At 38.0% G+C, this 27,973-nt stretch overlaps 1 protein-coding gene across 1 annotated transcript; it reads left to right on the top strand.

The window, feature by feature from the left end:
• The first annotated feature begins 214 nt into the window (after positions 1-214).
• Positions 215-27,812, top strand: LOC104445953. Its single transcript, XM_039312707.1, has 35 exons — positions 215-484; positions 804-897; positions 1,799-1,893; positions 1,996-2,507; positions 2,614-2,824; positions 2,923-3,234; positions 3,674-3,821; positions 4,030-4,167; positions 4,470-4,551; positions 5,651-5,913; positions 5,998-6,111; positions 6,714-6,940; positions 7,326-7,574; positions 8,259-8,414; positions 8,686-8,823; positions 8,938-9,180; positions 9,594-9,721; positions 10,306-10,429; positions 11,221-11,382; positions 11,487-11,634; positions 11,780-11,880; positions 12,374-12,535; positions 13,632-13,679; positions 14,043-14,150; positions 15,027-15,101; positions 16,049-16,099; positions 22,596-22,739; positions 22,825-22,955; positions 23,186-23,273; positions 23,459-23,518; positions 23,610-23,862; positions 25,070-25,221; positions 25,324-25,394; positions 26,812-26,968; positions 27,314-27,812. Exons 1-35 carry the CDS (start codon positions 296-298, stop codon positions 27,476-27,478), a joined length of 5,499 nt encoding a protein of 1,832 aa, XP_039168641.1. The 5' UTR covers positions 215-295; the 3' UTR covers positions 27,479-27,812.
• The last annotated feature ends 161 nt before the right edge of the window (positions 27,813-27,973 follow it).

Here is a 27,973-nt window from a genome sequence, read left to right on the forward strand (position 1 = left end):
TACATGACAAACGGGGAGTAAAATTTAATTAGTATATCAGTCGATTATCGCATCATCTAACTCAGCAATTTAATAACAAAATTTAACAAAAATTAACATATTAATTTGGAGTAAATTCATGTCAAGTTTACCAATTTAAGGTCATCACGTCACCGCTACGTAGGGGCTCAGGCATTTTTTTTTGCCGGACGTTTGAAGGGTTTAAGCAAAAGCCTTTGGCGGCACGCCGTAAAAACCTCCACCGCCTTGAACCCGGAACCCGTTCTCGACCGCGCGCGCTCAGCTCAGCCGAGAAATGGACGCGGCGGAGAGCGCCGGCCCTGCGGCGGCAGCGGCGGCCGTCGTCAACTCGCTGTCCGACAGCTTCAGGCGAGTGCCTCCGGCGGCCATCCCGCCGCTGCTCGATTGCATCCTGGCGTCGACCGGGACGCCCCCCTCGGCGCTGCTCAACTCGCTCTTCGATTCGTTCGATGATTTCACCAAGGTATCATCAAATTCCTCTATATAGAAATCGAGCTGTTAGCGAGGTTTGCGAGATTTCGGGGGACCAGGGTGTGAACTTTGAATGTGTCTTTGTTAATGGAGTTGGAAATTTCCGCTTCATCCGGCGGCGGAGTAGCTGGGAGCTGTTTGGTTGCTGATTTTTAACTGTCTTCTGTGTACGCATTTGCTTAAAGGCTTGAGCGTTGAGGTGGTCGGTAGCCGTCTCGCGAGAGCTTCGTGTCAGTCCGTCTAGCTTGTGTCTTGGCGAAATGCCATCGGAGTAGCTGGTTGATTTTGTTTTCTGTGATTGCTTTCGTTAGGATGTTATCAAAGATGGAGAAAATCTGGACTCGGAGGGCCGCAATTATGTCGCTTCCCTGGTGTGCGCGCTGTGTCATCTCCTGAAGAAGCACGGTGAGTTTGGTCCTGACTTGAATTTTTGGATGTTCTATACATTTTTCGGATGAAAGGAACATTGCGCGATGCTCTAACTTTGTTGTTGGCTCTTTTGATCCTTCGACACCATGTGAGTCATTTTTACTTTGTCAAGTGTTCTTGAATTTATCATAACAGCTGTCAGCGCAAGGCAAATGATATTCACTACCTATTAGCATCTGTATTTGCATATATCTTATTGATGGAGCCACTACTGGTAACCTTAGTCATATTCATTCAGTTGGAAATGTAGTGGGGCTAGACTTGCTTTCCTGTGAGTCTTCTGGGTTTCGTGCTCCATAATTATGATGGATTCTTGAAATTCTGATGAATTTGCAAAGTAACCTGGATATGCACTCTTATAATGTTGGCAAGGTGCGGTTACAATCTGTATAAGTAAAATATAAGGTCAAGACAATCTCATAAGCAAAATATAGGGGATAACTTTAACTCTCTGTCCCATGCAATTTTGATGATGAAAGGCATGTAGATTTGAAGAACTGGGTAACATAAACAAGAATCTGCACATAGAATTAAAAATAAATTGAGTCTATCAAATTGAATGTTACCTTTGATGTAATGTCAACAATTTCAAATCCAAAATCTTAATATTTTTGGTTTGTATCCTTTGAAAACAATGTTACAACATGGTTTGGCCTTTAACTTTGGGTTAACATTGAAGCGATGTCAATTGATTGAAAAAATACATTTTGAGCAAAGAATGGAAGGCATTAAATTAATTTAAAACTTTGCACTGAGTGAAGGAAAAGAATGGATGGCTGAGAATGCCACTTGTTCTTCCTCCTTTATAAAAGTCAGGTGAAAGTAATATATAGGAAGAAAGTGTGAGATCGGCTTGCTGACTTTATATGTTCTACAGGGGTTACTCATGATGTACTGCGGTCTTATGTATGGAGATTTTTCATTCCTCTAATGAAGATGGTGCATGCTTTCGACTGTGAAATTCAGAATCAGGTAGGAACAGAACATACTAGTCTTGATTTTACTCTTTTCTTTAGCGTATTTCTTCATTTGACTGAGCGGTTCTATTTGTTTCCTTTGCATACTGTTATAAAGATTGGGGATTCATTCTTTGAGGTTGTGACTGAGGCCAACGCCTGGAGAGTTGTTGAGGTCACGTTGGTACCTTTTCTGCTAAGATCCATCAGCCTCTCCATAGGGATGTCTCAGAAACCCGGGTCACATGGTGTTGAATGGAGAACCTGCTCAATCCCTGATGATTACAATGTAACAAACTCAGTAATTGAGGATGAAAAGAAGCTTTCATGCTCTGGGTCTCTTACGTTACCCTTATCATGTCACATTCTTGCTCAACTATTGAATGCTGCTCTACAAAATGCACAAGCATCTAAAAAGTCAGAAATGAAGTTGGAAAACGAGTGTCATGAAGAGAAGTTCACCAGTGCTTTGCTTTACAATCTATGCAATGTGGCTGAGCAATTGCTTCTGCTAAGCTCAGAACATCGGTCTTGTGTGATTCTACTCTTGCTTCCCATCATTTTCAAAGCATTTTTGACTTACAGCTGCTTGAAGATCTCAGTTCATGGGGAGACAAATGTACTTTCCAGGTGCTGATGTCTTACTGCTTTATCTTATTGCGTGATGTTTGCAGAATGATTTTTCTTCACTCGTTTTTCATTTCCAGTTTTAACATTTTGGTTGTTCGTCATCCAGGAGGCTTTTCTCTGAAAAAATTTGGAAGTGTTGCAGAACGCTGTTTTTTCTTGGAAATTTAGAGAGAAGAGATGCCTACCGTGTTCTCTCTCTTTATTTGTCTTTTTCTGCCTGTACAGAGAAAAGTGGTCATGGTGACACCAATGGTGGAGACAAAGAATTTGATATCAGGGGTGAAAAAGAATTTTGGGATGAAATGAAAAGAGGCTTGGTACTAGAGCTATACATTTGTTCCATATCTGAATGTATTTATGGTACAGTAGCATCAGTCTTTTCCCTATCATTCTCATTTACTTTGGTTCTTGTTAGGTTGATAAGGAAGGTTTTCTGAGGAAACAGTCATTACATATATTGAAGATCGCTCTAGGCACAAATAAGGAAGACCAGAAAATTTTTGGTGGTTTAGATAAAAAATCATGTGAGAAGCAGTCCGATACACGATCGCTGACAAAGCGGGAGCAATGGGCTGTTGAGGAAGCTAGGTCACTAGGCGTAGGGAAAGAGTGCAATCTATCTGAATCCCTGCCTGACAGTAGGTGGAAATGGGAAGCATTCTTGCTGCTTTATGAGATGCTCGAAGAATATGGTACTCACTTGGTTGAAGCGGCTTGGAATCACCAGGTCAGTTGGTTCTTAATGCTTTCAACTTCGATACAGTTCTATAATCGGTGTTTTATTTCTCCGCACCTTCTATCAAGAATCTGTCTGCCTCTGGTGTAACCTGCATTTATTGGGTGACACCACTTTGAATTAGTAATTCTCAAGAATTTTGCACATAATTGACCTAACAAGCGAAGCCGTTGACATTCATCATCCTTTATGCTGTTACCTCCTCTCCTGGTTTCCTTAATATATCTATCCCAGTAAATTTGTTTTCTTCTGGTGATCTGGTGATTGAATTTCCAGTGAAGTTTCTCTTTCATGGCTGCATTTAGCTTGACTGTGTCTATGCTAATTTTATACCTTTGTTGGTACTTGGAAACTGTTTTCTATCACTTGTGGTTTTCGTCAGACTAGTTCACTGTTTGATAATCAGTGCTGATTTTTAGGTTTTTTGCAGGTATCCTTGTTGCTTCATTTTTGTGGCTCACATAATAATTCTGGAAACTCTGATGACGAAGCTTCTGGATGTAACGTCGTCACCGGTGAATTCCCTAACTGGCTGTCAGTCTTGTGGGAAAGGGGTTTCTCTCATGATAATCCTCAAGGTACTAGCTTGTTTTTATGGTCATGTGATATGCAAGCTTTGTTAATGTAATAGATAAAGTTGTTTGTTAATTATCTGTCAGAATATCATGTATAGTGATGATTCAGCTAACGAAGTAGATTGTTTTCATTTCCAGTTAGTGTACAGCTTATTAATAATTAGTGTGCAGTGGCTTATCTCTATTCCCCTCATCTTTGATGATTTGACAGTTAGATGCCTGATAATGGAGTCATTTCTGGGCATCGAATGGGAGAACTACAGAAGCTGTGCTAAAGCTCTACCTGAATCTTTTGTTCTTGGTCCATTCATACAAGGGTTGAATGACCCTGTGCACCACAAGAATTTTGGTTAGCGTTTTTTTATTTTTAGTGCACTTGAGGGATTTCCCTTTGGGAAAACACATTTCTATCACTTATTTATTCATTGGGAAGAGAAGGGAAAAAGAGAAAAAGGGGGGGAGGGATTGTGCATGTGTGTGCATGTGCTTTGGGGCACCATTGTTTGTGTGCGTGGCATACGCCTGTTGTCACATGTGAGTTGGTTCCCATGTGTTTATGCATGCATATTTGCTCATTTTTGTGGGCAACCTTACATGTGACAGTACATTGTTCAAGCTAAGTGAAACATTTTTCCTTCTCCCTAATTATAGGCTTAAAAGGAGCTTATTCTTCAGCTGCAATTGAAGGTGCTACAAAGTTTCTATACCAATATACTGGTCACCTGAATGCAAGGTATGTTTTATGGGGAAAGTGCTTTTTCCGGAAGATATTTTATTTTATTTTGGCCAGCTAGAAGTTACTTTATCTGGAAATGAGTAACAGCAGTTGTTTGGGAGTTATTTAAACCTCGCAACTTTAACCACGTTTTAACTTAGGCATGATAAGGTTCTGATGATGTACATATGGCAGGACACTGACTCTATACTAGGTAAAAAAAATTGGGAATAATGAAGCATAGGGTTTCCTCAAAAGTTCATAACATATATAGTATCTAGTTAATGTGCAACCCCAACCTTGCAACTTGTTAGAAGGTCCAGCCCAAAAGCTTAAATAGTTAGCTAGAGGGAATGAATATCAGGCCAATGTGAACTTTGTAAGCAAGCAATGTGGGATACTTAAAGACACTCTCTCATGTGCAAATTGAACTGGATATGGCATGTGGAATAGGTGTCTCACTCCTGAATAAATTTGGGGTGGAACATAACTCTGATCCAAAAGCTTGAGACATTTGGTGGAAGATGATATGCCTAGAAGACTTATATAAACTTGTAAACAAGCGTTGTGGGACATTTGAACATAACTTTCACCATGTTTGCCTTGTTATGTGTAACATTTCCTAACAGCACACCTTTTGGTAGGACACCACACAGGATACTAACAAATGAATTTGGACAGAATGATGTCTAAGGTTTTTTCTGTAGCTTTTTGGCATACATTGTATTTTGGGTTAGTGTGATGTAAGTTCGAGGCGTTTTCCTTGTAGGGATAGGACATTTGAATTGAGCATGTTGTATTTTGCTGTTAACCCTAAAAACAGCTCTATAAATTTTAGCAGTTTTGCTAAATGATTGTTTTTCATGTGCTCATGCATTTATGTACTCACTTACACAAACAAAAAATAGCATTTGAAACTGCACTGCCAGATGATAGTGAGTTTGCTATTTCTTCCTTTCAAACTTCCACAAGAAAGGAAAAAGAAAAGCATGGTTTGACTTCTACCTCTATTTTCAAGAAAGCTTCTGAACTTAGTTGTTATTTTTCCGTTACTTGAGTTTATATTCGGGAACTAGAAATAGTTCAAATGCTTAACTCATTCATAAGGCGGTTGCAGGACACGGATGGAATTTCTGAGGAATATATCTTCTCTCGCTAAGCAACAATCTTTTGGTAGAGCTGGATTGATGGCCCTATCTGAATGCATTGCTTCAGCCGCTCGTAGAATTGTAGTGGGTGAAAATGGTTTCCTTGACAAGGATCGAGTGGAACACTCTGAAGAGGATTTGCCTCACTCTGATGGAGCAGACATTCTGGATGTTCTGAGATATGTTGCTGAAAGCTGCAAACAACATTTTAATCCGAATTATCGTCTTCAAGGTCCTCAATTGTTCAAATTAGTATAGTATGTTGAACAGTTTTTTCGACTCTAGGAATCTAACGAAGTAAGTTCTGTTAACTCAGTTTGTGGGAAGATACTCGAAGCTGCTGCCTCAGTGGTGTGTTCCGGTGCTGTGCCTCTCGAGATGCTTCTACACTTTATTTCTACGTTTCCTCGGGAGTTCATTGATATTGGTGGTAAGTTGTATTGCACAGGCTGTGTTCTTTCCCTTGCTACATGTTGCTTTAGTCTGGGGTTTCCACTAATGGCTGAACACATCCATGTTCGGTTGGATCTGAAAATAGCATATACATATACAGGTGGTGTTAGTTACTTGGTCGTCATCAAGTTGCCTTATCCAATGAGTTGGATATAAATCAATAGCAAATGCCTCTCCAGACAATAACTGGGATATAAATAAACAGTAAATGGCTCCGGGGTGGTGAACATTGAAAAAATAGTAATTATTTTTAGTGTGGATAATCTAGTAGCTTTAGAGACCATATTGAGACAATAAGACACGGCCTTCTAAGAAAGAAATATTAAGTAGTTAGTTGATGATCCATGTGGAATTAACAGTTATTTTATTTTCTGTAAGTTAATTGTCTAAGAAAAAGAAGTAGAGATACAAGTTATTTGTGTGTGATGCATACATGTAGATGCATATATTGTCTAAATACCCATTCAAATTATGCGGGGAGTACTCTTAAGTAGTTTTTTCCTTAAAATTCAATTTTTAATGCTAACCATAGATGTACATAAAACTCTCTCTCTCTCTCTCTCTCTCTCTCACACACAGGTCCATTGCACATGAAAATAAAAGAATGGCTATTGGGTTCTCCTAAGACAAAGATTTTAGATAGTCTTCTAGACTTCCCTAGAAGATTCATAAATTCTTGTCATTCTCTTGGTACTGCATTTACTTGTGATGATGAGGAACTTGCTGCCTGGGAATATGAAGCAAGACGGTGGGCTATGGTGCTTTTTCTTGCAAACAATGAAAATCAGTTGGAGTCAGTATTAATGGTATGCCATATATTGCTGCTGCTATTGGATTCTAATGTTCTTTTTGGTAATTTTTATCAGTACTCGTGTAATTGCCATATGTTACTTTTGCTAGCTGCTATCACTTTCTTATCGACTTACTTCCTGGTTGAATGATTTATGCCATACATTATCTTCTGCAGAATAGATGTGCTTTTGCATTGTCATGTTGCTCAGCTTTTGCGCTGATTGTTTTACTTATTTTGATGATATACTCACAGGCAATATTCTGACGAGGTTTTGCATTTATACGTAATGATATTGTAGTTTCGATATATATCATAGACTATTCTACTGCCAGTCAGTTACTGTTTTTGATCATTTTGCATAACCAGTTCCTAATATTTACTTTTTTTGGGTTTTGCAGTTCATCAAAACTCATGGTATTGACATATGTAACCAAAGCAATAATTCCAATTGGCTAGCTCTGAAGTATCTCATCCTTCTATTAAGCTTGGTTCTGGAGCTTCAGGAGTTGCAGGGAAAAACTGCTGAATTCAGCAGCAATTTTGGAGTAAAATCTACTCCTGTCCCTCTTGATACAGCGGGTCCATTGAATAATAGACAGACTTTGGAGGAATATAAAAAGTTTCTCTGCTTTTTCCTTTCTATTCTGGTACTATTTCTGATTAAAATTCGATAGATATTTTTTGATTAAATAAGTCATTATGGTTCTATGATTCAAAGTATCATTTTCTACTCAATCCCTTTGAATTCCATATTTGAAGTTGTGATGGGATTTATTTATTAAAAAGAATTGATTCCATACGTATCTTATGTGTGCATAGTTGCCATATTGGATTGGAATAAGATTTTGGATTCATCTAAATTGATTAACTGCGTGCATTATGTTGTTGCTGGCAAATACCACTATGTTGGGTTTTGGATCTTTCAAATCATTCTTATCGGAGATTTGGCCATTTTGGTGTGATCCATCGATAAAAAGATTCATTCTTTTAATAAAAAAAGAGGAGGTAGAACCAATAAAGATTTCTTTTTCGATTCACTCCTGGAGTTAAATATCTTATTCAAGAACTGTTTTTGACCCAATACATCAGAATCCATAGAAATGGAAAATCCCTTATGATACACCAGATTTGGCTTACTTATTGATAGAGTGAATTGATCAGTCATTTCTTGAGATTTCTGTTCTGATTCATAAACGTGTTGTAACACGTATCCTCCTGCTCTGATCTTGTATTATGAAGCAATGGCACAATACTGTTTTAGTTTCTTCGCCTTTGTGATAGATTCATAAATGATGGTGCTACAACTGAGACATTTTCTTCTTGTCATGCAGGAGGATTTGGTTGCATATGCTAAGGTGTCTTGTTCAATATTCTGGTCTAGCTGTGAGGTAGCGGACAAGGACCTGCCTGGTTCTGTGCGGGGAAAGCTTGGAGGTCCTAGTCAACGCCGCTTGTCGTCTTCCATCACTACTGCAGTGCTGCAGGCTGTATAATCCTTTGCTCTCTTGAGTAACATTTGTTTTACAGTGTAACTAACTCTAGTAATCCATGCACTATTACTAATATATGTGGAGATTTAACTCTTCAATGCAATCTAACTATGACTGTGCTAGAGTACATGAGAATATTTTCGAAGTTTTAACTTAAAAACTGGTGTGCCTTTTACTAAAGAAGCACTCTCTGTCCTAATAGTTGTGAGAGTTTTCATGGAGGTACCTTTCTCACATTTTCTGTTTTGTATCTTTTCTTGTTTAACAGATAACATCTGTCAAGGCTGTTGCTTCTATCTCTTTGTGGTGTGCACAGATGAGGACTGAGGCTTCACTAAATATTTGTCTTGACTTTCTGTGGGATTTTTTGCGGAGAACTTTATCAGCTTCAGCTTGTAATTCAATGGTATAAATTAAATTACTTGGTTTTTTCTGCTTTTAAAGCGTATATCCACAATATTCTACCTCTGTATCTGTCTGTACCTGCTTCAACATTACTGATACAATTTCCCCAGTATAGACTGGGGCAGAACTCTCTATTGCAGCTTATGAAGCCTTAGCTTCTGCCCTCAGAACATTGGTGTCGGCTTTCTCTCCCCATATACTAAATATAATCTGGAGAAAGGATTTGACTCATGTACAGCTTTCTGAAGAGGAACAGCTTTTAGATTCCTTGGTTATTACTTTTCTACACAAGATAAATACAATTCTTGCTGTGGGATTTCTGACACGAACACGACGGGCAGTTTTGATAAATTGGAAGGTGAAGTTTTTTCATCAATGAAGTGACATTTTCTTATTAGTACTTAGAGTTTATTAATAAAGGTGGACAAAAGGATGTAGATCACACATAAGAGTAGCTTAAAATGGCCACACCATGCCTTTTTTTTTTTTTTTTTTTTTTTGCAGATTTGGACATAATATTACATCCAAGTGAAAGTAGTGATAAGCAGTGAAACATTTTAATATTTATTTCTCGCCTTATATGTCTATGTAGTCAGATAGCTCTTCGCTGGTGCATTCCTTAAGTTTGGTTCTACTGCTACATTTTTAGGATTTTACATGCTGCCAAGGGTTTAACATTTGATGTTCTATAATTGCTGACAATTTCAAAGTGAAAGTTTAATAAGTCTATCGAAAAAAAGTTTAATACTGATGGATTTCTTATTGATTTAGTGGCGGTGCCTAGAATCTCTGTTGTCAATGCCTTGTAATGCTTGTAAGGATGGAGTTCAAGTAAAAGGACAGGAATGTTTCTTCTCAGATGATGCACTCAGACAGATACTTGTTGACCTTGTTGAAAGGTAATTATCTAGAGTTTCTTGGCTATTGCCATAATGAGCTTTAAGCATAGGTATATGTGTTGCTTTGATTCTTTGAACACACATGTCATAGGAAAATTGAAGTAGACTAGGCATATCTGAAGCTAATTCTAATATGGTAAATTGAGAAAGGGAAAAGGAAACAAAAGTTTTCAGTTGGTTTAATCGCTTCTTCTCGTTCTCTTCCTATGTTTTTCCAGACATCCTGGTCTTGGACTAAGCAGGCTTGGAAAGTCTTATATGACTGACATTTTCTTAACCTAAAATTTCATGTTTTTCTTTCTATTATCCCACTATTAACAAATAATATACACACATGTTAATTCCAAAGCTAGTTGTTGATTGATAATTTCTTTATAGTGGAGTGTCATCCACAGCTTCTCACCGGTTAGACCTTTTAAATTAATTGACATGAATCTGTGGTTATGGCAATTGCGAACTCAAAATGAGATGGTTATGTCCCTTTTACGTTGTTCGTAACTCCCGGGATAGAAGTTTATATGATGAATCTTTTCTGAACTTTATTTTTCCTTTTCATTTATTGAACCCTCTAAATGATCTTGCAGTCTTGAAAATGCTGCTGAAGATTCTGTTCTACCAATGCTAAGGTCACTCAGACTGGTTTTGGGGTTGTTTGCTTCCAGTAGATTGGATTCAGCTGTTTCCCCATCTGTTGGTGTGGATACCCAGGTTCCAGTTCTTGAACTTTTGCAGCAAGTTAGCTATAGTTGTTATAATTTTGGTTTGAATTATCGTGTTCAGTGATTTAGAGTTAGTTTGCTGTTTAATTCGAAAGCTTTTTCTAGGTCCTATTGTGTTTGCTGAAATATAAGTACTTTTGGCCTTTTTTTTTCCACCGAAAAAGACATTACCTGCTGTAAAGCCTTTCTGTTAGATCAATACTGGAAAAACACAAACTCTTATGAGCAACTTTTCTGGTATTACTATTGATTTATTTTGATGATTGCCGAGTGTAAGTAATTGAAGTTAATGGTCAAATCGCAACAGATAGTAATGCCTTGTGAGCTCTAGAAAGAATAAGAGAAGATTAATCTGAAATCTATTCTATCCAGAGACCTTTTCGTTTGCTAGGGGTTTACTGTTCATGCTGATGGGTAGATTAAGCTGCGCAGCTCCTAGCCTACCACCATACTTTAGGTTTGCCTGAGTGCGGTCTCCCCGCCCCCACCCTCCCTTTTCCTTTTCTTCTGCCACGGCGGGTGCATGTGTGTTGGAGAGAGGAAGGGAAAGAAGAGAAGGAAAGAAAAAAAAAAAAGGGGGGGCCACCAAACTTTAGGTTTGCCTGAGTGCGGTCTCCCGCCCCCATCCTCCCTTTTCCTTTTCTTCTGCCATGGCGGGTGCATGTGTTGGAGAGAGGAAGGGAAAGAAGAGAAGGAAAGAACAAAAAAAGGGGGGGGATCAAGCATCAGATGAATTTCCTTGATTTATTCATTCTTTCATGATTTTCTCTTATTGTGCAGATGATGTGGCAGTTGGTTCGATCTTCATGGGTGTTGCATGTCAACTGCAACAAGAGGAGGGTTGCAGCTATTTCTGCACTTTTATCATCTGTTCTGCATCCTTCTTTGTTCAAGGACGAGAGAATGCATGTGACAGAGAGTGGATGTGGGCCTCTCAAATGGGTCTGTTCTCTCTCTCTCTCTCCCCCCTTCTCCCTTCCCTCCCCTGCATGGTGTGCTTCTTGCTGCTGATTAATGGTTTTGCTATGGCCCTTGCATTTTACCAGTTTGTGGAAATGGTTCTCGAGGAAGGCACGAAAAGTCCACGGACAATTCGTCTGGCAGCATTGCATTTAACAGGAGTTTGGCTTTCAAATCCTACAACCTTAAAGTATTACATTAAGGAACTGAAACTTCTAACGCTCCATGGTTCTGGTTTGTCACTCTCTCATGAAGTCTAAGTCTTTTTTTTCTTGGGACACATTCATGAATCGTGAATCTGTTCAAAATAGCCCTTTGTTTATTTGTATGTGGGGCCAGATATCCTTTTTGACATATGGTTTGTTTTCTTTTTCCCCAGTTGCATTTGACGAGGATTTTGAATCTGAAATGACTGAGAATAACGATGCCAAGCTTGAAGTTTCCTTATTGGCAAAGAGTCCTGATGCTGAGTTGACTGAAGTAAGTTGTACACTTTTTGGTGCGGATGAAGAGAGGAGTTAGACCACTGTTTCTTTCATTTCATTAAAAAATCTATGAAAGGGACGAGCCGACTTTTGGTCCTCTAACTTATGGTGTTTTTTTTTTTTTTTGGTCCTACAACCTCTCCTTTTGCAATAACGCCCTTAATTTGCAGGGTTTTTACAATAAAGTCCTTACACCGATGCTGTTAATACGCTGAAGTGGCTGGCATATATATATATATATATATATATATATATATATATTTTGAAAGAAACTAGGATTTGACTGGCTAGCTGGCTGCTAACATGAAGATTTATCAAAAGAAATTACTTTTTACTTCATATCTGGTTGTGCTTTAAGTGGTTGAATTGCATAAAATCAGCAATCTAAACTCTGAAAATTATGATGGAATGGATGGTGAAGGCGTCATTTGTTTGCCTTGCAATGCCAGGTATGAACACTTATCTGGAAAATTTCGTTGTCCTTTTAGGCTTTTATAAATACAGAATTGTATGCTCGTGTTTCTGTTGCTGTCCTCTTCTGCAAACTCGCTGACATGGCCGAAAAGATTGGATCTACTGAGGACAATACCAATTGTCATGCTGCTCTCGATGCTGGCAAATTATTTCTGCTAGAGCTCCTTGATGCAGTGGTATTAATTACTTTTTAAGCCTCCTAAGTTGTTGCTTTGCCTTCGCTACTTCTTAATGGACAGCATTTGTCCTGATTGTTCTCAATAAAGTTGGAACTGTGACTTTTTCAACCATTTTTTCCCCATCAGTTTTTAATTCCACTGGCATAATTTCACAATGACTGTTCAACTTGACAACGCCATATATCAGACTTCATTCAAGCAATCAATTGTTCTTTCTTAATTCTGCTATATACCTGCCAGTAGGTTACAGCTCATGGATCTCTGTTCATTTACTTTGGTTCCATTGGTAGAAAATGTCTAGCTCATGTAAACTTTTTTAGTAGTTTTTTTCTTTACCAAGTTATGATACTTCTTATCTTTATCAGACGGTAATACTGGTGTTCCCTTTCTCTTTAAACTTGTCACAGTGGTGTGTACATCTAGTGCCTCCTGGTACTTGGTGTGCGTGTCCACATGGGTGAGTGCACACCTAGTGCACAAACTTGTAGATGTGTGTTCATGAGCATCTAGATATAGATCCCCACAGGTCTATATATACAGTTCTCTACTATTATGCTCGTGTGGTGTAGACATTTGCTCTAGATTGATAAATTTAAATTTAGATAGATTGAGATGTAGATATCACTAATGTGCAGAGTCTCTATAGAGATAGACAATTTGTTAGATGGATAGATGGAGATACAAACACATAAAATAAAACACGTCCATGTACATGCGAGAATTCGGCTAGTGCCTTGGTTTGGTGCTTATTAATGCAGAGACCACTTTCCAATCCCATAGCAATTGAATTCTCAGATCAGTATACTGTTCTTCCCATTCAGGATTTATACGGTAGCTGCAACTATGGAATCATAGTAATTGTGGGAAATTCTCTTTGGTTTTTTCTCCACAAGTATTTGTAGACTTCAAACTTCATACCGTTCAAGAATGCCTGCTTTGGGAAGTAGTATTAACTAAGTATAACTTATGTATTATTGTGTCTTCTATTAGTGACTATTGACAATAGTCTTTTTTTCCTCATTCAATTCAGACATTCTTTTGCTTATATTATACTTTCCAAAACCTCGCATTCATTTTGCTGCTTTCTGTATAGGTGAACGACAAGGATCTTGCAAAGGAGCTGTATAAGAAGTATAGTGCGGTGTGCTTTGCCATCCCTTTCTCTTGTTTCAGAAAAACATTAGCTGTGGAAATCTGCTGATTTAAGAATCTTAAGCTAATAGCCATCTAAAAATTTTGATAAGAAAATTGGAGTTTTACTACTGGCATTACTATTGCTGCTTTCATTCGAGGAGGTACTTATGTTGCAAGTCAGAAACATATTTAAAAGGTTTCTTTATAATCGTGCTCAGCAACCTTTTCATAGTTGTCAAGAAGTACTGTTGATTAGTTATTCTCCTTTTGCATCTAGTGGCGAACGAAAGACTTGCATTCCATGTGATCTGGATCATGTTGATTAATTTGGATTTTTCCTCTTATTTTGACCCTTGGTTTTTCTGAGCAGATTCATAGACGCAAAATACGTGCTTGGCAGATGATATGTGCCTTGACTAGATTTGTCAGTCAAGATATAGTGGGGCAAGTTACAGGAAGTTTGCACATATGCCTATATGTAAGTACATGTCCGTGTAGTGGTAATGTTAGAAAGTCTGATATGCATGTCTCATAGCACTTGGCCAATTGTGTTGACTTAAAGCCCTTTTATCATTATTCCCATCCTATGTGTTGTTGCCAGCTAGTAGTGGCCAGCTAAATAGAAGCAACCCATACTACTATACTCAAACTCTTCTTTGGTTTGATTCAAGTCTGTGCTTTACAACAATACATTTTTTATGCTCATTTCCCTGTTCAACTCGTCCACACAAGTTTGGTGTATGAAATATATCGGTACTCGGGTACTAGTTGATGAATCACTTGACAACTCCTGAACTATGGCAACCAAGTCTTCTTCCACTAAATATATTGTTTAGGTGTTTCTTTTTTTTTTTTTTTTTAAAGTAAAACGCATGCTTCTCTGTTCAAGTGCCAATTGAACATGCAAAACTGCTTCATTTTCTTCTGTACAATTGGAAACTATCCTTAAAGAGTTCGCTTTGTTCTATTTTCTCACCTAAGATAATATTCATTAAAAAGAATATGTTTTAGTACAAAAGTCTCTAAATTTTAATGAATACTCTTTGCTGAACTCTCTGCATATTATCTGTTGGCTAGACCATGAATAGGTCAACCTGCCTGCCTACTACCTGAGCCAAGTACTGCGGCTTGTCTCCTTATTCTTGAGCAATCATTTACCCATTAGAAATAGATTTCTTAACTCCTGGGAGGAGAAATAAGCAGCAACCAATGATCGGAGAATTTTGGTTTCCCACTTCTTCAACCTGTACGTCAGAAATCAAGTCCTCTTGCATCTGCATCTGTATTGTGTCTCTTACACTTATTCTTGTTGTTGTTCCAGAGTTCAAGAGTGATCTGTTCTTATTTCTTGCAGTGTAACAATCTACCTGCGGTTCGCCAGTACCTAGAGACATTTGCTATTAATGTTTACCTGAAGTTCCCATCCCTGGTGAGGACCTTTTACTGGTCTTAATTAAATTTTTTTACGAATTTCACATGTAAGGTTTTTTTTGTTTGTTTTTGGCTGAGTGAAAATCATTTTTTTTTCATGATAGTGATATTGGATATTGTTTGCTATATACTTCAGCTCAGATACTGAAATTTTCTTCCTGATCGAATGTCTTTAATAATATAATTTCACCAGAGGAAAGGAGGGGGGTGTTTGAATTTGAAGACGACCTCGACTTTATTGTTAGGAGAAATATCTTCTACTAACATGACCACCTTGTAATGCTATTTTGATGTTGCTTGTTGGCCTCTTACTCTTTCTAGCTCCATGTGTCTTTCCAATTTATTACCAAAAAGTGAACCAATGGCCACTTGTTAATAGGATTACACATTTATATCAAATTTCCGAAGATGTGGTTTTGTGGTACTGGCCTTGTGTATACCAACTTGCGCATAAAATAAGTAATAGAAAAATTACATGCTCCGTGAACATTCAACTGCATTCTGTTGAGAAATAAGAGATATGCATGGGTTGAAGATAAATATCTTGGAAAGTCTATGTACATTTGATCCTCTAGTGGTTCTTTTCTTTCTGTGGGCTTGCTTTTAGGCCAAAGATTAAAGAACCCTCTATTGATAGTGGCACTGGAAGTCAATTAAATGAACCATTACTTTGTGTTCTGGAGGTGCATTGGAGACTGAGTTTAAATTTTATGTCAGAAGTGAAAGATTGATGTGGCTATTGATAAGTTGACTGGGAGCATTACTTTAAATTTATCATCGAAACCTAGTACAAAGTCTATTTTGCAACACTTTGTATTGTCGCAACTTTTCTCTTGCATTTTAGTTTAAGAGCCTCTGGTGGCTACAATCTTCTTTGCTTTTGCACATACAAGTCAGTTCTATGTACACAGCTATCTTAAAATTGGTACTTGTACCTAATTACAGGTGAGGGAGCAATTGGTTCCTATTTTACGAGACCACAATGCAAGGCCTCAGGTAAATTATGTGATATGATGTTTTATAGTGAGAATATGGTAACACTGATTGACAATACACCTTCAATGTCACAGAAGCGACTCACTTATCTTTAACCTTTGGTGGCATCATATTAAATAAAGTTAGCTGAAATAGTTTCTTTAGAACTTTCTTCTCTTAGTGTATTGTGGTTTTATTAAGTTTGCATTCTAGTAGTTTGTATTATATTTGCTCATCTATATGTCTGAAAGTGATCCACCCTTCTTAGAAATGCTGCATTTTTGTATTTCCTTTTGCTCCCTTCATTGTTTGTATAAAAAGAGCAAAGAGCAATGCATGTTCTGTGGTGCATCTTTCATCTAATAATATCCCTTTTATGTTAATTTCATAATCTGAAGAAATCACTGCCACTTGCAGTGAAAATTTTAATGAGATGGGATATTTAGATAATATTACTGACAGAAGGTTGAGGAAATTGCTTGTTGATTTCCATAAAGCTAGCAAAGGATGAAGATTACTTTTAAACATATGCAGAAGTTGAGCACTTGATAGAAGATTATTCTACAGCGGGCAAAGCAAATGCTGATACAGTTCTTTTGAGGAAATTAGCTTTTGCCCATGGAATTAGATTATTCAATCTTGGAGTGGAAGATCAAATTAAGTCCAAGCAGCAAGGCATTAGTGCTTTGATACAACACTGTTGGAATGTATTAGGAAATCTTCTAGAATTTCTCCCTGATTATATTACGTGATTATATTACGTGATATTATGTGATTTGTTTTTTATTCTGATTGCTGTAAATTAGATATTGATAGATATTAGAGGCAACTTAGGATCTTTATCTATATAGGTTTCTTACCTAATTTAGATTCTCTGTTCATGTATTTATACTCATTGTAATCACTCTATGAGAGATAAGAAAACAGATTCTTTTCTTCATGGTATCAGAGCTTAAAGGTCTTTCATCTATTCACCTCGAGTAATTTTTTTTTTTCTTTCGTTCGATCACTATGTCGGACGAATCATCAACCACCCAATCTAACCCTCCATCACTTCTTACAAAATCCACCGAAGCTCATCCCATTCAGATCACTTCCATAAAGCTGAATGGTGATAATTTTTTTCGGTGGTCTCAATCCGTTCGAATGTATATACGGGGTAGAGGAAAAAGTGGCTATCTGACTGGAGATAATGCAGAACCAGCGACAGATGACCCCACTTGGGCTGTCTGGGATGCAGAGAATTCAGCGATTATGACGTGGCTGACCAACTCCATGGAAGAAGATATTGGTGCAAATTATCTGGGCTATTATACCGCAAAGGAACTGCGGGATGCGGTGTGTGAGATGTATTCAGATTTGGGTAATCAATCTCAAATCTACGAGTTAACCTTGAAGCTAGGGAAGATGCGACAAGGAGAGGAAACTGTCACAAAATACTTTCACTCCTTGAAACGTTTGTGGCAGGAATTGGATGTATTCAATGATCATGAGTGGATGTGTATTGAAGATGGTAATCGATACAAGAAAATTGTAGAAGCAGAACGTATTTATGCTTTCCTAGCAGGGCTTAGAGATGAGTTTGATGAAGTACGGGGCAGAATACTTGGGAAGCAGCCTCTTCCACCTATTGGAGAGGTCTTCTCAGAGGTTCGGAGAGAAGAAAGTAGACGGGGAATAATGCTGGGCAAGTCGGCTACCGGCGGAAAGGATGGATCATTGGAAGGTTCAGCATTAACTATATTTGAAGACAAGAAGGGCCATGTTCCTACAACAATAGTTTCCGAGGCAAATATAAGCAAGATCCCCATTAACTTGCGAAGATCAGATGGGAAACCTCGTATTTGGTGTGATTTTTGCAACAAACCCCGTCATACACGGGAGACCTGTTGGAGGATTCATGGCCGTCCAGCTTCTACAACTAGTGAAGCAAGGAGACCAACTTCATTTAGCCGTGATAATAAGTCTTCTCAGCGTATGCCTCCTACAGCTAATGAGGCCACTGCATTCTCTTTCAGCAAAGAACAACTAAACCATCTTCTGCAACTACTTCAGGCTGGGTCAGTATCGGGTAATCCTACGCTTCGATTGCCCACCAAGGTAGAAATCTAAATGCCCTCTCTTGTTGTTCACAATCTGTACCTTGGATCATTGATTCGGGGCATCCGATCATATGACTAATCTTCCATATTTGTTCAAATCCTATATTCCTTGTCCTCGGCAACCAAAAATTCGGATTGCCGATGGGAGTTTTTCATCTATTGCAGGCAAAGGATTAGTTCCACTTTCCGAGTCTATTAAACTTCATAATGTACTGCATGTTCCTAAGTTAGCCTTTGCAGCCTCTTGTCTGTTAGTAAACTTTCTAAAGAGTCTAATTGCCGTGTTGTCTTTTTTGCTTCCCATTGTGAGTTTCGGGATCAGATCTCGGGAAGACGATTGGCAATGCTAGGATGAGGGATGGTCTTTACTATTTTGAAGAGTTTGTCTCTAATAAAAAAGCTCGGGCGTATGGAACTTTCAGTTCTTCCCCGTTCAAGAACAAATAATGGTTTGGCATCGTAGATTAGGCCATCCTAGCTTTAGATATTTGAAACATTTGTTTTCTCATTTGTTCAAAGATGTGGATGTTTCTTCACTACATTGTGACAATTGTCTTTTTCTAAAAGTCATCGTACTCATTATAATCCAAAACAGTATCGTGCATCATCTCCTTTTTACTTAATCCATAGTGATGTTTGGGGTCCTTCACCCATGTCAACAAAAACCGGAAAACGATGGTTTGTTACTTTTATAGATGATCATACCCGTTTATGTTGGACATACTTAATGAGCGCCAAATCTGAAGTTGAGTCATTGTTCAAAAAATTTTATCAAATGGTTATGACTCAATTCCGTACTACTATTAGTATTCTTCGTCTGATAATGGTACTGAATATTATAACCAATTTTGGGGAGTTTTTTGACAGAAAAAGGCATCATTCACCAGTCAACTTGCCGAACTACACCCCAACGGAATGGCATTGCTGAACGCAAAATCGCCATCTCCTTGAAGTATCGCGTGCCCTCTGTTTTTCAATGCATGTACCTAAATACTTATGGGGGGAAGCTGTGCTAACAGCATCTTATCTAATTAATAGGTTGCCTACTCGGGTATTAAATTACACTACTCCCTTAAATTGTTTCAAAAAAGTGTACCCCACAGCTCGTATTTTTTCTGATATTCCTCTAAGGGTGTTTGGTTGCACTACATTTGTCCATCTCCCAATTCAGTGTCGATCTAAATTAGATCCTCGGGCTGAAAAGTGTGTGTTTATAGGGTATGCACCTAATCAAAGAGGTTACAAGTGTTACAATCCACATCTTGGTAAAACTCATATCACTATGGATGTAACATTTATCGAGTCACAACCGTTTTTTCTAACAAATCTCTTCAGGGGGAGAATGGCGAAGTTAGTGAAGAGATTAACTCTCCTGTCCTTCCTAATCCTTTGTTTGAATCTTCGAAAACACCTCTGCCAAATCTTGATGTGTCAAAGATAGGGGGAGAAAAAGTTCAAGATCACAATGTGATCAATAAGCCCGAGCTTCAGGTTTATACTAGAAGGAAAACTCTTCAAAATATTGCAGATCAGAACTTTGTCCTGGAGCCTCATCCGTCTACAACCCCGAGAGATGATCTCTTGCCTTCGTCATCAGGTGATCCTAGTAGTACTCTTTTTCCCTCCATTCCTATCTTAAATTCTGATACTAATGCTTCTAATCTTGATATGCCTATAGCTCTTAGAAAAGGAGTTAGATCATGTACTAAGCATCCTATATCAAAACATGTGTCATTCCAAAAGTTATCTCATCATCATAGAGCATTTGTGTCAAATCTGTCTCACATATCTATTCCTAGAAATATCCATGAAGCTTTGAAGGATCCAAAGTGGAAGATGGCTGTTGAGGATGAAATGCTTGCACTTAAGAAGAATGGCACATGGGAGTTGGTTGATACACCAGAAGAAAAAAAGATCGTTGGCTGTAAATGGGTATTTACTTGTAAAATGTAAACCCGATGGGAGTGTTGAGCGGTATAAAGCAAGGTTAGTGGCAAAGGGGTTCACTCGGACTTATGGAGTAGACTATCGGAGACTTTTGCCCCGATTGCCAAGATAAATTCTGTTCGAATTTTACTATCTTTGGCTGCTACATTTGATTGGCCCTTACATCGCTTAGACGTGAAGAATGCATTCTTGAATGGTGACTTGGAGGAAGAAGTGTTTATGAGTGTACCACCAGGTTTTGCAGAAACTGAAGGCAAAGTTTGCAGATTAAAAAAGTCGTTGTATGGACTTAAACAATCTCCAAGAGCGTGGTTTGAACGATTCGGGAAGGTGGTTAAAAGATTTGGCTATCACCAAAGTCAAGGAGACCACACTCTATTCTATAAACACTCAAAGGAAGGTAAGCGTGCAATTCTAATCGTCTATGTTGATGATATAATATTAACTGGTGATGACAAAGTTGAGTTGAAAAGCTTACAAGGGAAGTTGGGTGAGGAGTTTGAAGTTAAGGATTTGGGTGCCTTGAAATATTTTCTTGGAATAGAATTTGCGAGATCCAAAAAGGGCATTTTTATAAACCAACGCAAATATGTTCTTGATCTGCTTAAAGAGACAGGTCTATTAGGATGTAAAGCAGCGAGACCCCGTGGAACCAAATATGAAGCTTGAACTTGCCAAGGCTGAAGAAGTAATAGACCGAGAAAGGTATCAAAGGCTTGTTGGTCGACTTATTTACTTATCTCATACTCGACCTGATATATCGTTTGCTGTAAGTATGGTGAGTCGGTTCATGCACTCACCGGGGCCAAGGCATTTTGAAGCGGTATATAGAATTTTACGCTACTTGAAGGGAAGTCCTGGTAAGGGTCTAATGTTTGAAAAATATGGACATCTGGAAATTGAAGTGTTCACCGATGCAGATTGGGCTGGAAGCAATATGGATAGGAGATCTACTTCAGGCTACTGCATGTTTGTTGGTGATAATTTAGTCACTTGGAAGAGTAAAAAGCATAGTGTGGTAGCAAGAAGTAGTGCTGAAGCTCTATTTTGGTCAATAGCACATGGTGTATGCGAAGTTATGTGGATGAAAGGTATCTTGGATGAACTACAGATTCCAAGTTCCATACCAATGAAAGTGTATTGCGACAATAAGGCAGCAATCACAATTGCTCATAATCCCGTGTTACATGAACGGACAAAGCATGTGGAAGTTGATAAACACTTCATCAAAGAAAAACTTGATAGTAGACTAATTTGTATGCCGTATATTTCAAGTGATGATCGACTCTGACATTCTGACCAAGGGATTACATAGAAGGCAATTCATTCGTCTAGTGAACAAGCTGTCTATGGAAGACATCTTCAAGCCAGCTTGAGGGGGAGTGTTGGAATGTATTAGGAAATCTTCTAGAATTTCTCCCCGATTATATTACGTGATTATATTACGTGATATTATGTGATTTGTTTTTATTCTGATTGCTGTAAATTAGATATTGATAGATATTAGAGGCAACTTAGGATCTTTATCTATATAGGTTTCTTACCTAATTTAGATTCTCTGTTCATGTATTTATACTCATTGTAATCACTCTATGAGAGATAAGAAAACAGATTCTTTTCTTCAAACACCAACTGGCTTATTTGTCAGCACAATGAGCAAAACATCCATTCATTATCTGGATCAGGATTTCCTTTTGTCAAATCACTCATATTTGACCAATGTGTCCCTCTTTCATATGCATATCAAAGGATGCATTGGAGCTGTTATTTTCTTTGTTAGTAAAAATCTTATATGTGAAATCAAATTCTTTACCATAACCTCCTTTTGTCTGAAACTATCAAATAGAACCATATTATCAACTAGAACCTCGACTTCTAAGGACAATTGTCCCATTAAACAGAAAATCTTTGCGGATATCTCCCCAAGGATAACAAAAAGGGAAGAAGACGGTAGAATGCTAGGATGACTCTGTGTAGGCTTTCCATGGGGCAGTAGATGCATAGGGTGAAAGATGGCACTTGTTTGATTTTAGTAGTCAAAAGTAGGTTTTAATACTCTAATCACCATAACAACATGAAATAATTCTTTTCTTTTTCCTGGAAAAAGGCTTGGGTTCATTTGTTTCGTGGAAAATGAATAATTTGAAAAGCATCTGCCAATGCTTAGAAAAATTAGTCAAGGAAAATGTTTTCATTATCAACACAATCTATGCCTAAACATTTACATTGATGATGAAATATTTTTTGCATTCATTCATTTTTGTAAGTAATACAAGCGATCGTTTTTAGGAAAATGTTTTACAAAGCAGTGATTTTGCGCGAAACAAGCGCATTAAGTTTATGAACCTTTTTAACAGCTCTATATATCAGATGGGATGTGTTTTTGGGTATTCCTTGCTGCAATTCTCTTTGGATATGAATAAGTCCAAGCATACATTAGTCAATTAATGCCATCTCATCTATTGCAGGCACTTTCTTCGTATGTTTTTATAGCAGCTAATATCCTTCTACACACATCTAATGATGTTCGACTCAGGCATTTGGAAGATTTACTTCCTCCTATAATTCCATTGTTGACCTCACATCATCACAGTTTACGCGGATTTACTCAGGTGAAGCAGATGAAGTTTTCTTTTATGTTAACCTTACCACTATTTACATAAAGTGCATGATTGACTTGTTGGAAATCTCGCACAGTTGTTGGTGTATAAAGTTCTACAAAAGTTGTTTCCTCCTGCTGGTCATGGAGTCTCTGAGTACGTCCCTCTAGAGAGAAAATGCTTTATGGATTTGCAAGAGTACCTGATCAAGAATCAAGATTGTGCACGGTATGACATTGCTTTGTACTAGTGTATTTTTTTCTTTTGAAAATTCAGCTATGGATTTCTATTTGTGATGTTTCCGAAGTTGACACAAAAATCTGTCATTATGATTACATGGATTTCATGCTAGGATGAACTCAGTCATATAATATGTTCAGAAGGATAATTTATCTTCAAATGTGTAATATATGTTGTGAAAAGCTGCTCAATGTAATATTGTTTTGTTGCTTCTTCAGTTTACGATCATCAATGGAAGGATATCTTGATGCCTATGATCCCAAAGTTTCAGCCACTCCTTCTGGAATTTTCGTCAATCGGGTTGAGGTGAGTCTCTCTTTCTTGAAGTTCATTGATAGAATCTTTCACAGGGTTTCTTGCATAATTAACTGATTCAAATGTATGATAAATGAGTAAAACTTCATTCACGTGTTTAATCGTAAGTCATAAGTGATTTTACTAAAAGTTAAGGTATCTTGCTTTGTTTGTTGATATAGTTGTGATTGTTTCAGGAACTTGAATTTGAATGTGTTCCTACGTCCGTCATGGAGCAAGTGCTTGGCTTTTTGAATGTACGTGCCTATTTTAGCTTTTCTAAAAGGAAAATCAGGATATTGCTATACTTGTGTCCCGTCCGGCAACTATAGTCATGAAAATATGCAGGATGTCCGGGGAGATCTGAGATGTTCCATGGCAAAAGATTTGGTTGCCATAAAAAACGAGAGCTTACGTATTGATGAAGATAGCAACCGTCAGGAAGTATCATCTAGCACCAACAATGAACCTTTTCTTGGCCAGCCACCTGGGGATGCTTTAACGAACTTCCAGAAAAAATTTACACTTGCCAAACATGAGAAACAAGACTCTTTGTTGAGCTTGTTCTTGGGCCTTGATGAGACGAACAAACTTCTTTCAGGTAAAGTCCAAATATAAAAGGCTGATACTTAAACTCTTGTCATAATGCAACGATATCAAAATGTCGGTATTATTTAAGATATTACTCTTTGGCAGGTTCTCCTACATTTTGAACATGGAGTCCTAAAGTTTCTTAGCTCATTTGCACATGAGAAAAGGTGTTAAAAGGGCGCGAATGATAACCATTCTATTCCAAAAATCAATTTCTAGTTAGAAATTGACTTTTCTAATTCTATTCCTTGGATGAATTTCTGAGCAAAAATACGCGTTTGATCATGATATAAAATTTCTGTTCCTCAAACCGAAATTCGTTTAATAACGACAAAATTTCTCCCTCCCGAGTGGCGGTGGGAGGGAGCCAACAGCAAGTGGAAAGGGACCGACGGGCTTGTGGCGATGAGGATCAGGCAGCCGGTGTCCGGAGACAAGCTTCCGGTAGCCGGTGGCTGGCTTCTAGCCACCGATGGCCCGCGAGTGGCGATAAGCGAGTGGTAGTGGGCGATCGTCGGATGGCGGGTGGGTGGTGATGAAAGTGAACGATAAGAAAAGTTTTTATTGTTCCAAAAATAGAAAAGTTAAAAATTTTAACTTCTAATTTCTGTTCCAAACTTATTTTTGGAGTAAAAACTTGTTCTAGAAATAGAAAAAGGAAATTGTGTTAGCAAACGGATTTCTATTCTAAACCTACTCCTGGAACAGAAAAATAGAAAAATAGAATGGTTATTATGCACACCCAAAGTATCCCATGTCACTTACTAACATAATTTTCTGCGTCTTATATTCATATCATTGCCCTTCACCATATAGGTTAAACTTTTGGATTGGATTTTCAGACAAAATTATTACATTTAATATGTATCTAGTCTTCTAAACGAGCCAAGAACTTCAAATCTTTTGTTATTGTCCCACACTGTCTTCTTGGTTTGCCTGTTCCTTTGAACCTGAGTTTCCATTCTATAATTCCTCTTCCCAATGGACCATCCCAAAAAGAATGTGATGAAAAGTACGGATTGGAAAATTGTGGTGCCTTCAAGTACTTCCACTTGAAGGTGACACTTATTCGGTACTTTTCTTCTAACCGGCATCATTATAATGCGAGTTCCTTTGTTGCCCTGCTGACAAAACATGTCAACTTTTGCTTTGGATTGTATAATTCCATTTCATCTATTGATTATTGGAACTTCAGTAACTTGTTCTGTATCTGGCAGAAATGGAGCAAGAGGATCACCTTGTCAATCATATGTTCCGCACACGCATTGAGACCATGGACAAAATCAGAGCTAGCAGACAAAATATCATACTTGTAGCATCTTTGCTTGATCGCATACCAAATCTTGCTGGGTTGGCACGGACATGTGAGGTTAGTTATACATGTCAGTGATATAATATCTTCATAATGTTGAATACAGAGGGCTGTTTTCCAGAAGTCCATGTTTCCTTAACTGATAAATTTTTTGTTCAGGTGTTTAAGGCTTCTGGATTGGCCATTGCAGATACTAATATCATACGTGATAAGCAGTTCCAACTCATCAGGTTTTGACTGTAGTTTGCTACTATCTATTTCACAATTCTGCGAGGGCTGTATTTTAAGTAGGACAGTAAATAAGTTACGTTTGATTGTTTACTAACATCTTTTGATTGTCAGATAAAAGTGAAATGGCATTAGTCATCCCTCTACTCTTGCCCAAAATTCAAAACAATCCATCTACTTTTTTGTTCCAAAATGGTCTCTGTATATTCTAGAATTCTACTGTTTGTCCTTGTGCCTTTCCGATCGCAGATTTTGCTGATATGCCTTAACGCCCTTAAAATTGCTAACATAGACTTTTTATTGGGGAAAAAAAAAAAGCTGACCAGGTTTTTGTGGACTCGTTTGTACTTTTCTAATATTTTTGCATTTTGCAAAATTATCCCCCTCACTATCTCTAACCTTGCCTGTGAAAAAATTAAGGAACGGGAGCTGCATGTCCTTGGCAGCACTAACAGCGCCACTGCTGTTGGCATCTCCTGCCACCACCATGATGGAGTCACCTGAGCACATCAGAGTGGTGATGCCAGATTTTAAGCTTTGCCCTCTGTTTTCTCCATCACAGTGATGGAGTCGCCTGAGCACATCACAGTAGAGAGAAAACTAGTGACATTTCACCTGGATAAACACTCACAATGCATTATGGAAGACTGCTATTCCAAGTTTGCACATGCCCCATGGATAAAAGAACATTATAACTTTATGTCCACTAAATAAAATCAAATGTCTCGTTTTATTTTCATTGTTAAGCTTTATTTACACTCAAGAGTATTTGCTCAAAGTGCTTGTACATAGTCAGACCTCTAGAATCTCCAAGCTATAGCACGTTTTACTGGTCCTTTAATAAGCTTAGTTTGCAACGTGGCTTTTGATCAGTGTCAATCTTCTTATTGTCCTCCACCTCTCATCTTTTAGCACATCTTATGCTAGTCAAATTGATAACTTTTGGCAGGAAAAAAAAAAAAAAAAAAAAAAAGCTCTGCATTCGGAAATGGGTTCCTGATTGTATTTTTCCCAAATGATACTATTAAATAATGCTCTATACTATGTGCTCCCCAACTTATCTAGTTCTGACTTAAGTCTTGTGTACATCACTAGTCCTAGTGCAGTGCTACCTTCCCTTTATGTGCCTATAGAGCATAAGAAAAAGGGTTCACCATGCATAGGAAGCCTCAATAGTCATATCAAAATTAGAATGTCACCATGCCATGAAGAATTAAATGAACCTGTCCTTTTTTCCATCCATGGAAGGTAGTCCTTAGATTAGAGTCCAAGAGACCCATGTGGCTGTGGCGTGATTTGTGATTTGGATCATGGTGCATGACACAATTATATATAAGCTTGATGTACATGCTTATCGAGCATCTGTAAAATGTTTCCTGTAAATCATTTCACTATGTGACCATTGTCTTTTCTTTTCAGTGTCACTGCAGAGAAGTGGGTACCTATCATAGAAGTCCCCGTAAGAAGTTTGAAAGGTTTCTTGAACAAGAAAAAGCGAGAAGGCTTCTCCATCTTGGGACTAGAACAAACAGCAAATAGTGTCCCTCTCGATCAGTATGCTTTCCCTGCTAACACGGTAAGTTGAAACTGAGGGATTCACTTAAAATTTTCTAGAAAACTAGGACACTGTACAAAGGAAGGAGAAAGCCATTGAATCTTTTTATTAGAAGTCATGAAATTGTATCTTTCTTTAGATCCTGTCACATTGAATACTGAAGAAACTTCTCAGGAAGGGAAAAAGAATATGAAATGAAGGGAACAAAGGCTGGATATTGTCACTTGTAGAAGATAGACGAAGTATTTTTTTTCTTAACGAAATGAAGATATCTTTTCTTTTCTTTTTTTACTTTTGCACTATTAATCCAGTTTATGTTTTGTAAAGAGATTTTCAGTTTCACAATGCTTATTTGATTATTTCCAGGTCCTTGTCCTCGGCCGTGAAAAAGAGGGCATACCAGTGGATATTATTCATATTCTGGACGCTTGCATTGAAATTCCCCAGTTGGGAGTTGTTAGATCACTTAATGTTCACGTTAGTGGCGCCATTGCCCTTTGGGAGTACACTAGACAGCAGAGATCCAAATAGCTTCTCTGTATGTGTGATATGTCCCACAAGTGCACAAAGGTTCTGGACTGGTGCCAGCTCTAATTCAATGTAATGCATGGAGTTTTGCAAATTAGACAACCCAAATTCGCTTTAAGATTTTGTTGTAATTCAATTTGATATCCCGTGTACTTTGGGTTAAAAGAGAAGGAGAGTTGAGTCATGTACACCATTCCAGGAACATTGGCAATGTAAAGGATGGAAGAAAAGGCCAAAAGGCCAACATTTTTTTATGTAATAACAATTTATTTAAGCCGGGTCGTTTTCTTCTGTGTTTAAGACAGTAATGCAGATTTTAATTGGAATAAATTTTCTATTTCCTTCCCCTTCAATCATCTGTGCATGCTCATTCAGGAGAGAGAGAGAGAGAGAGAGAGAGAGAGAGAGAGAGAGATTCACTTGGATTGTTTTTGGTAGGGCTTGTGTGTTTGATTCGGAATAGTTCCGTTCCTTGTCAGGTATCTTTTGTTTAACATA

The sequence above is a fragment of the Eucalyptus grandis genome, chromosome 5 (genome assembly GCF_016545825.1).
Source record: "Eucalyptus grandis isolate ANBG69807.140 chromosome 5, ASM1654582v1, whole genome shotgun sequence".
Taxonomy (NCBI): Eukaryota; Viridiplantae; Streptophyta; class Magnoliopsida; order Myrtales; family Myrtaceae; genus Eucalyptus; species Eucalyptus grandis.

What these genes read in the sequence shown, in the direction of transcription:
- LOC104445953 (XM_039312707.1), top strand. Translation starts at nt 296, where the DNA reads ATGGACGCGGCGGAGAGCGCCGGCCCTGCGGCGGCAGCGGCGGCCGTC. An exon ending in TCTAACGCTCCATGGTTCTG is followed by an intron (nt 11,635 to 11,779) that starts GTTTGTCACTCT and finishes CTTTTTCCCCAG; the next exon opens with TTGCATTTGACGAGGATTTT. An exon ending in TGTATAAGAAGTATAGTGCG is followed by an intron (nt 13,680 to 14,042) that starts GTGTGCTTTGCC and finishes TTTTCTGAGCAG; the next exon opens with ATTCATAGACGCAAAATACG.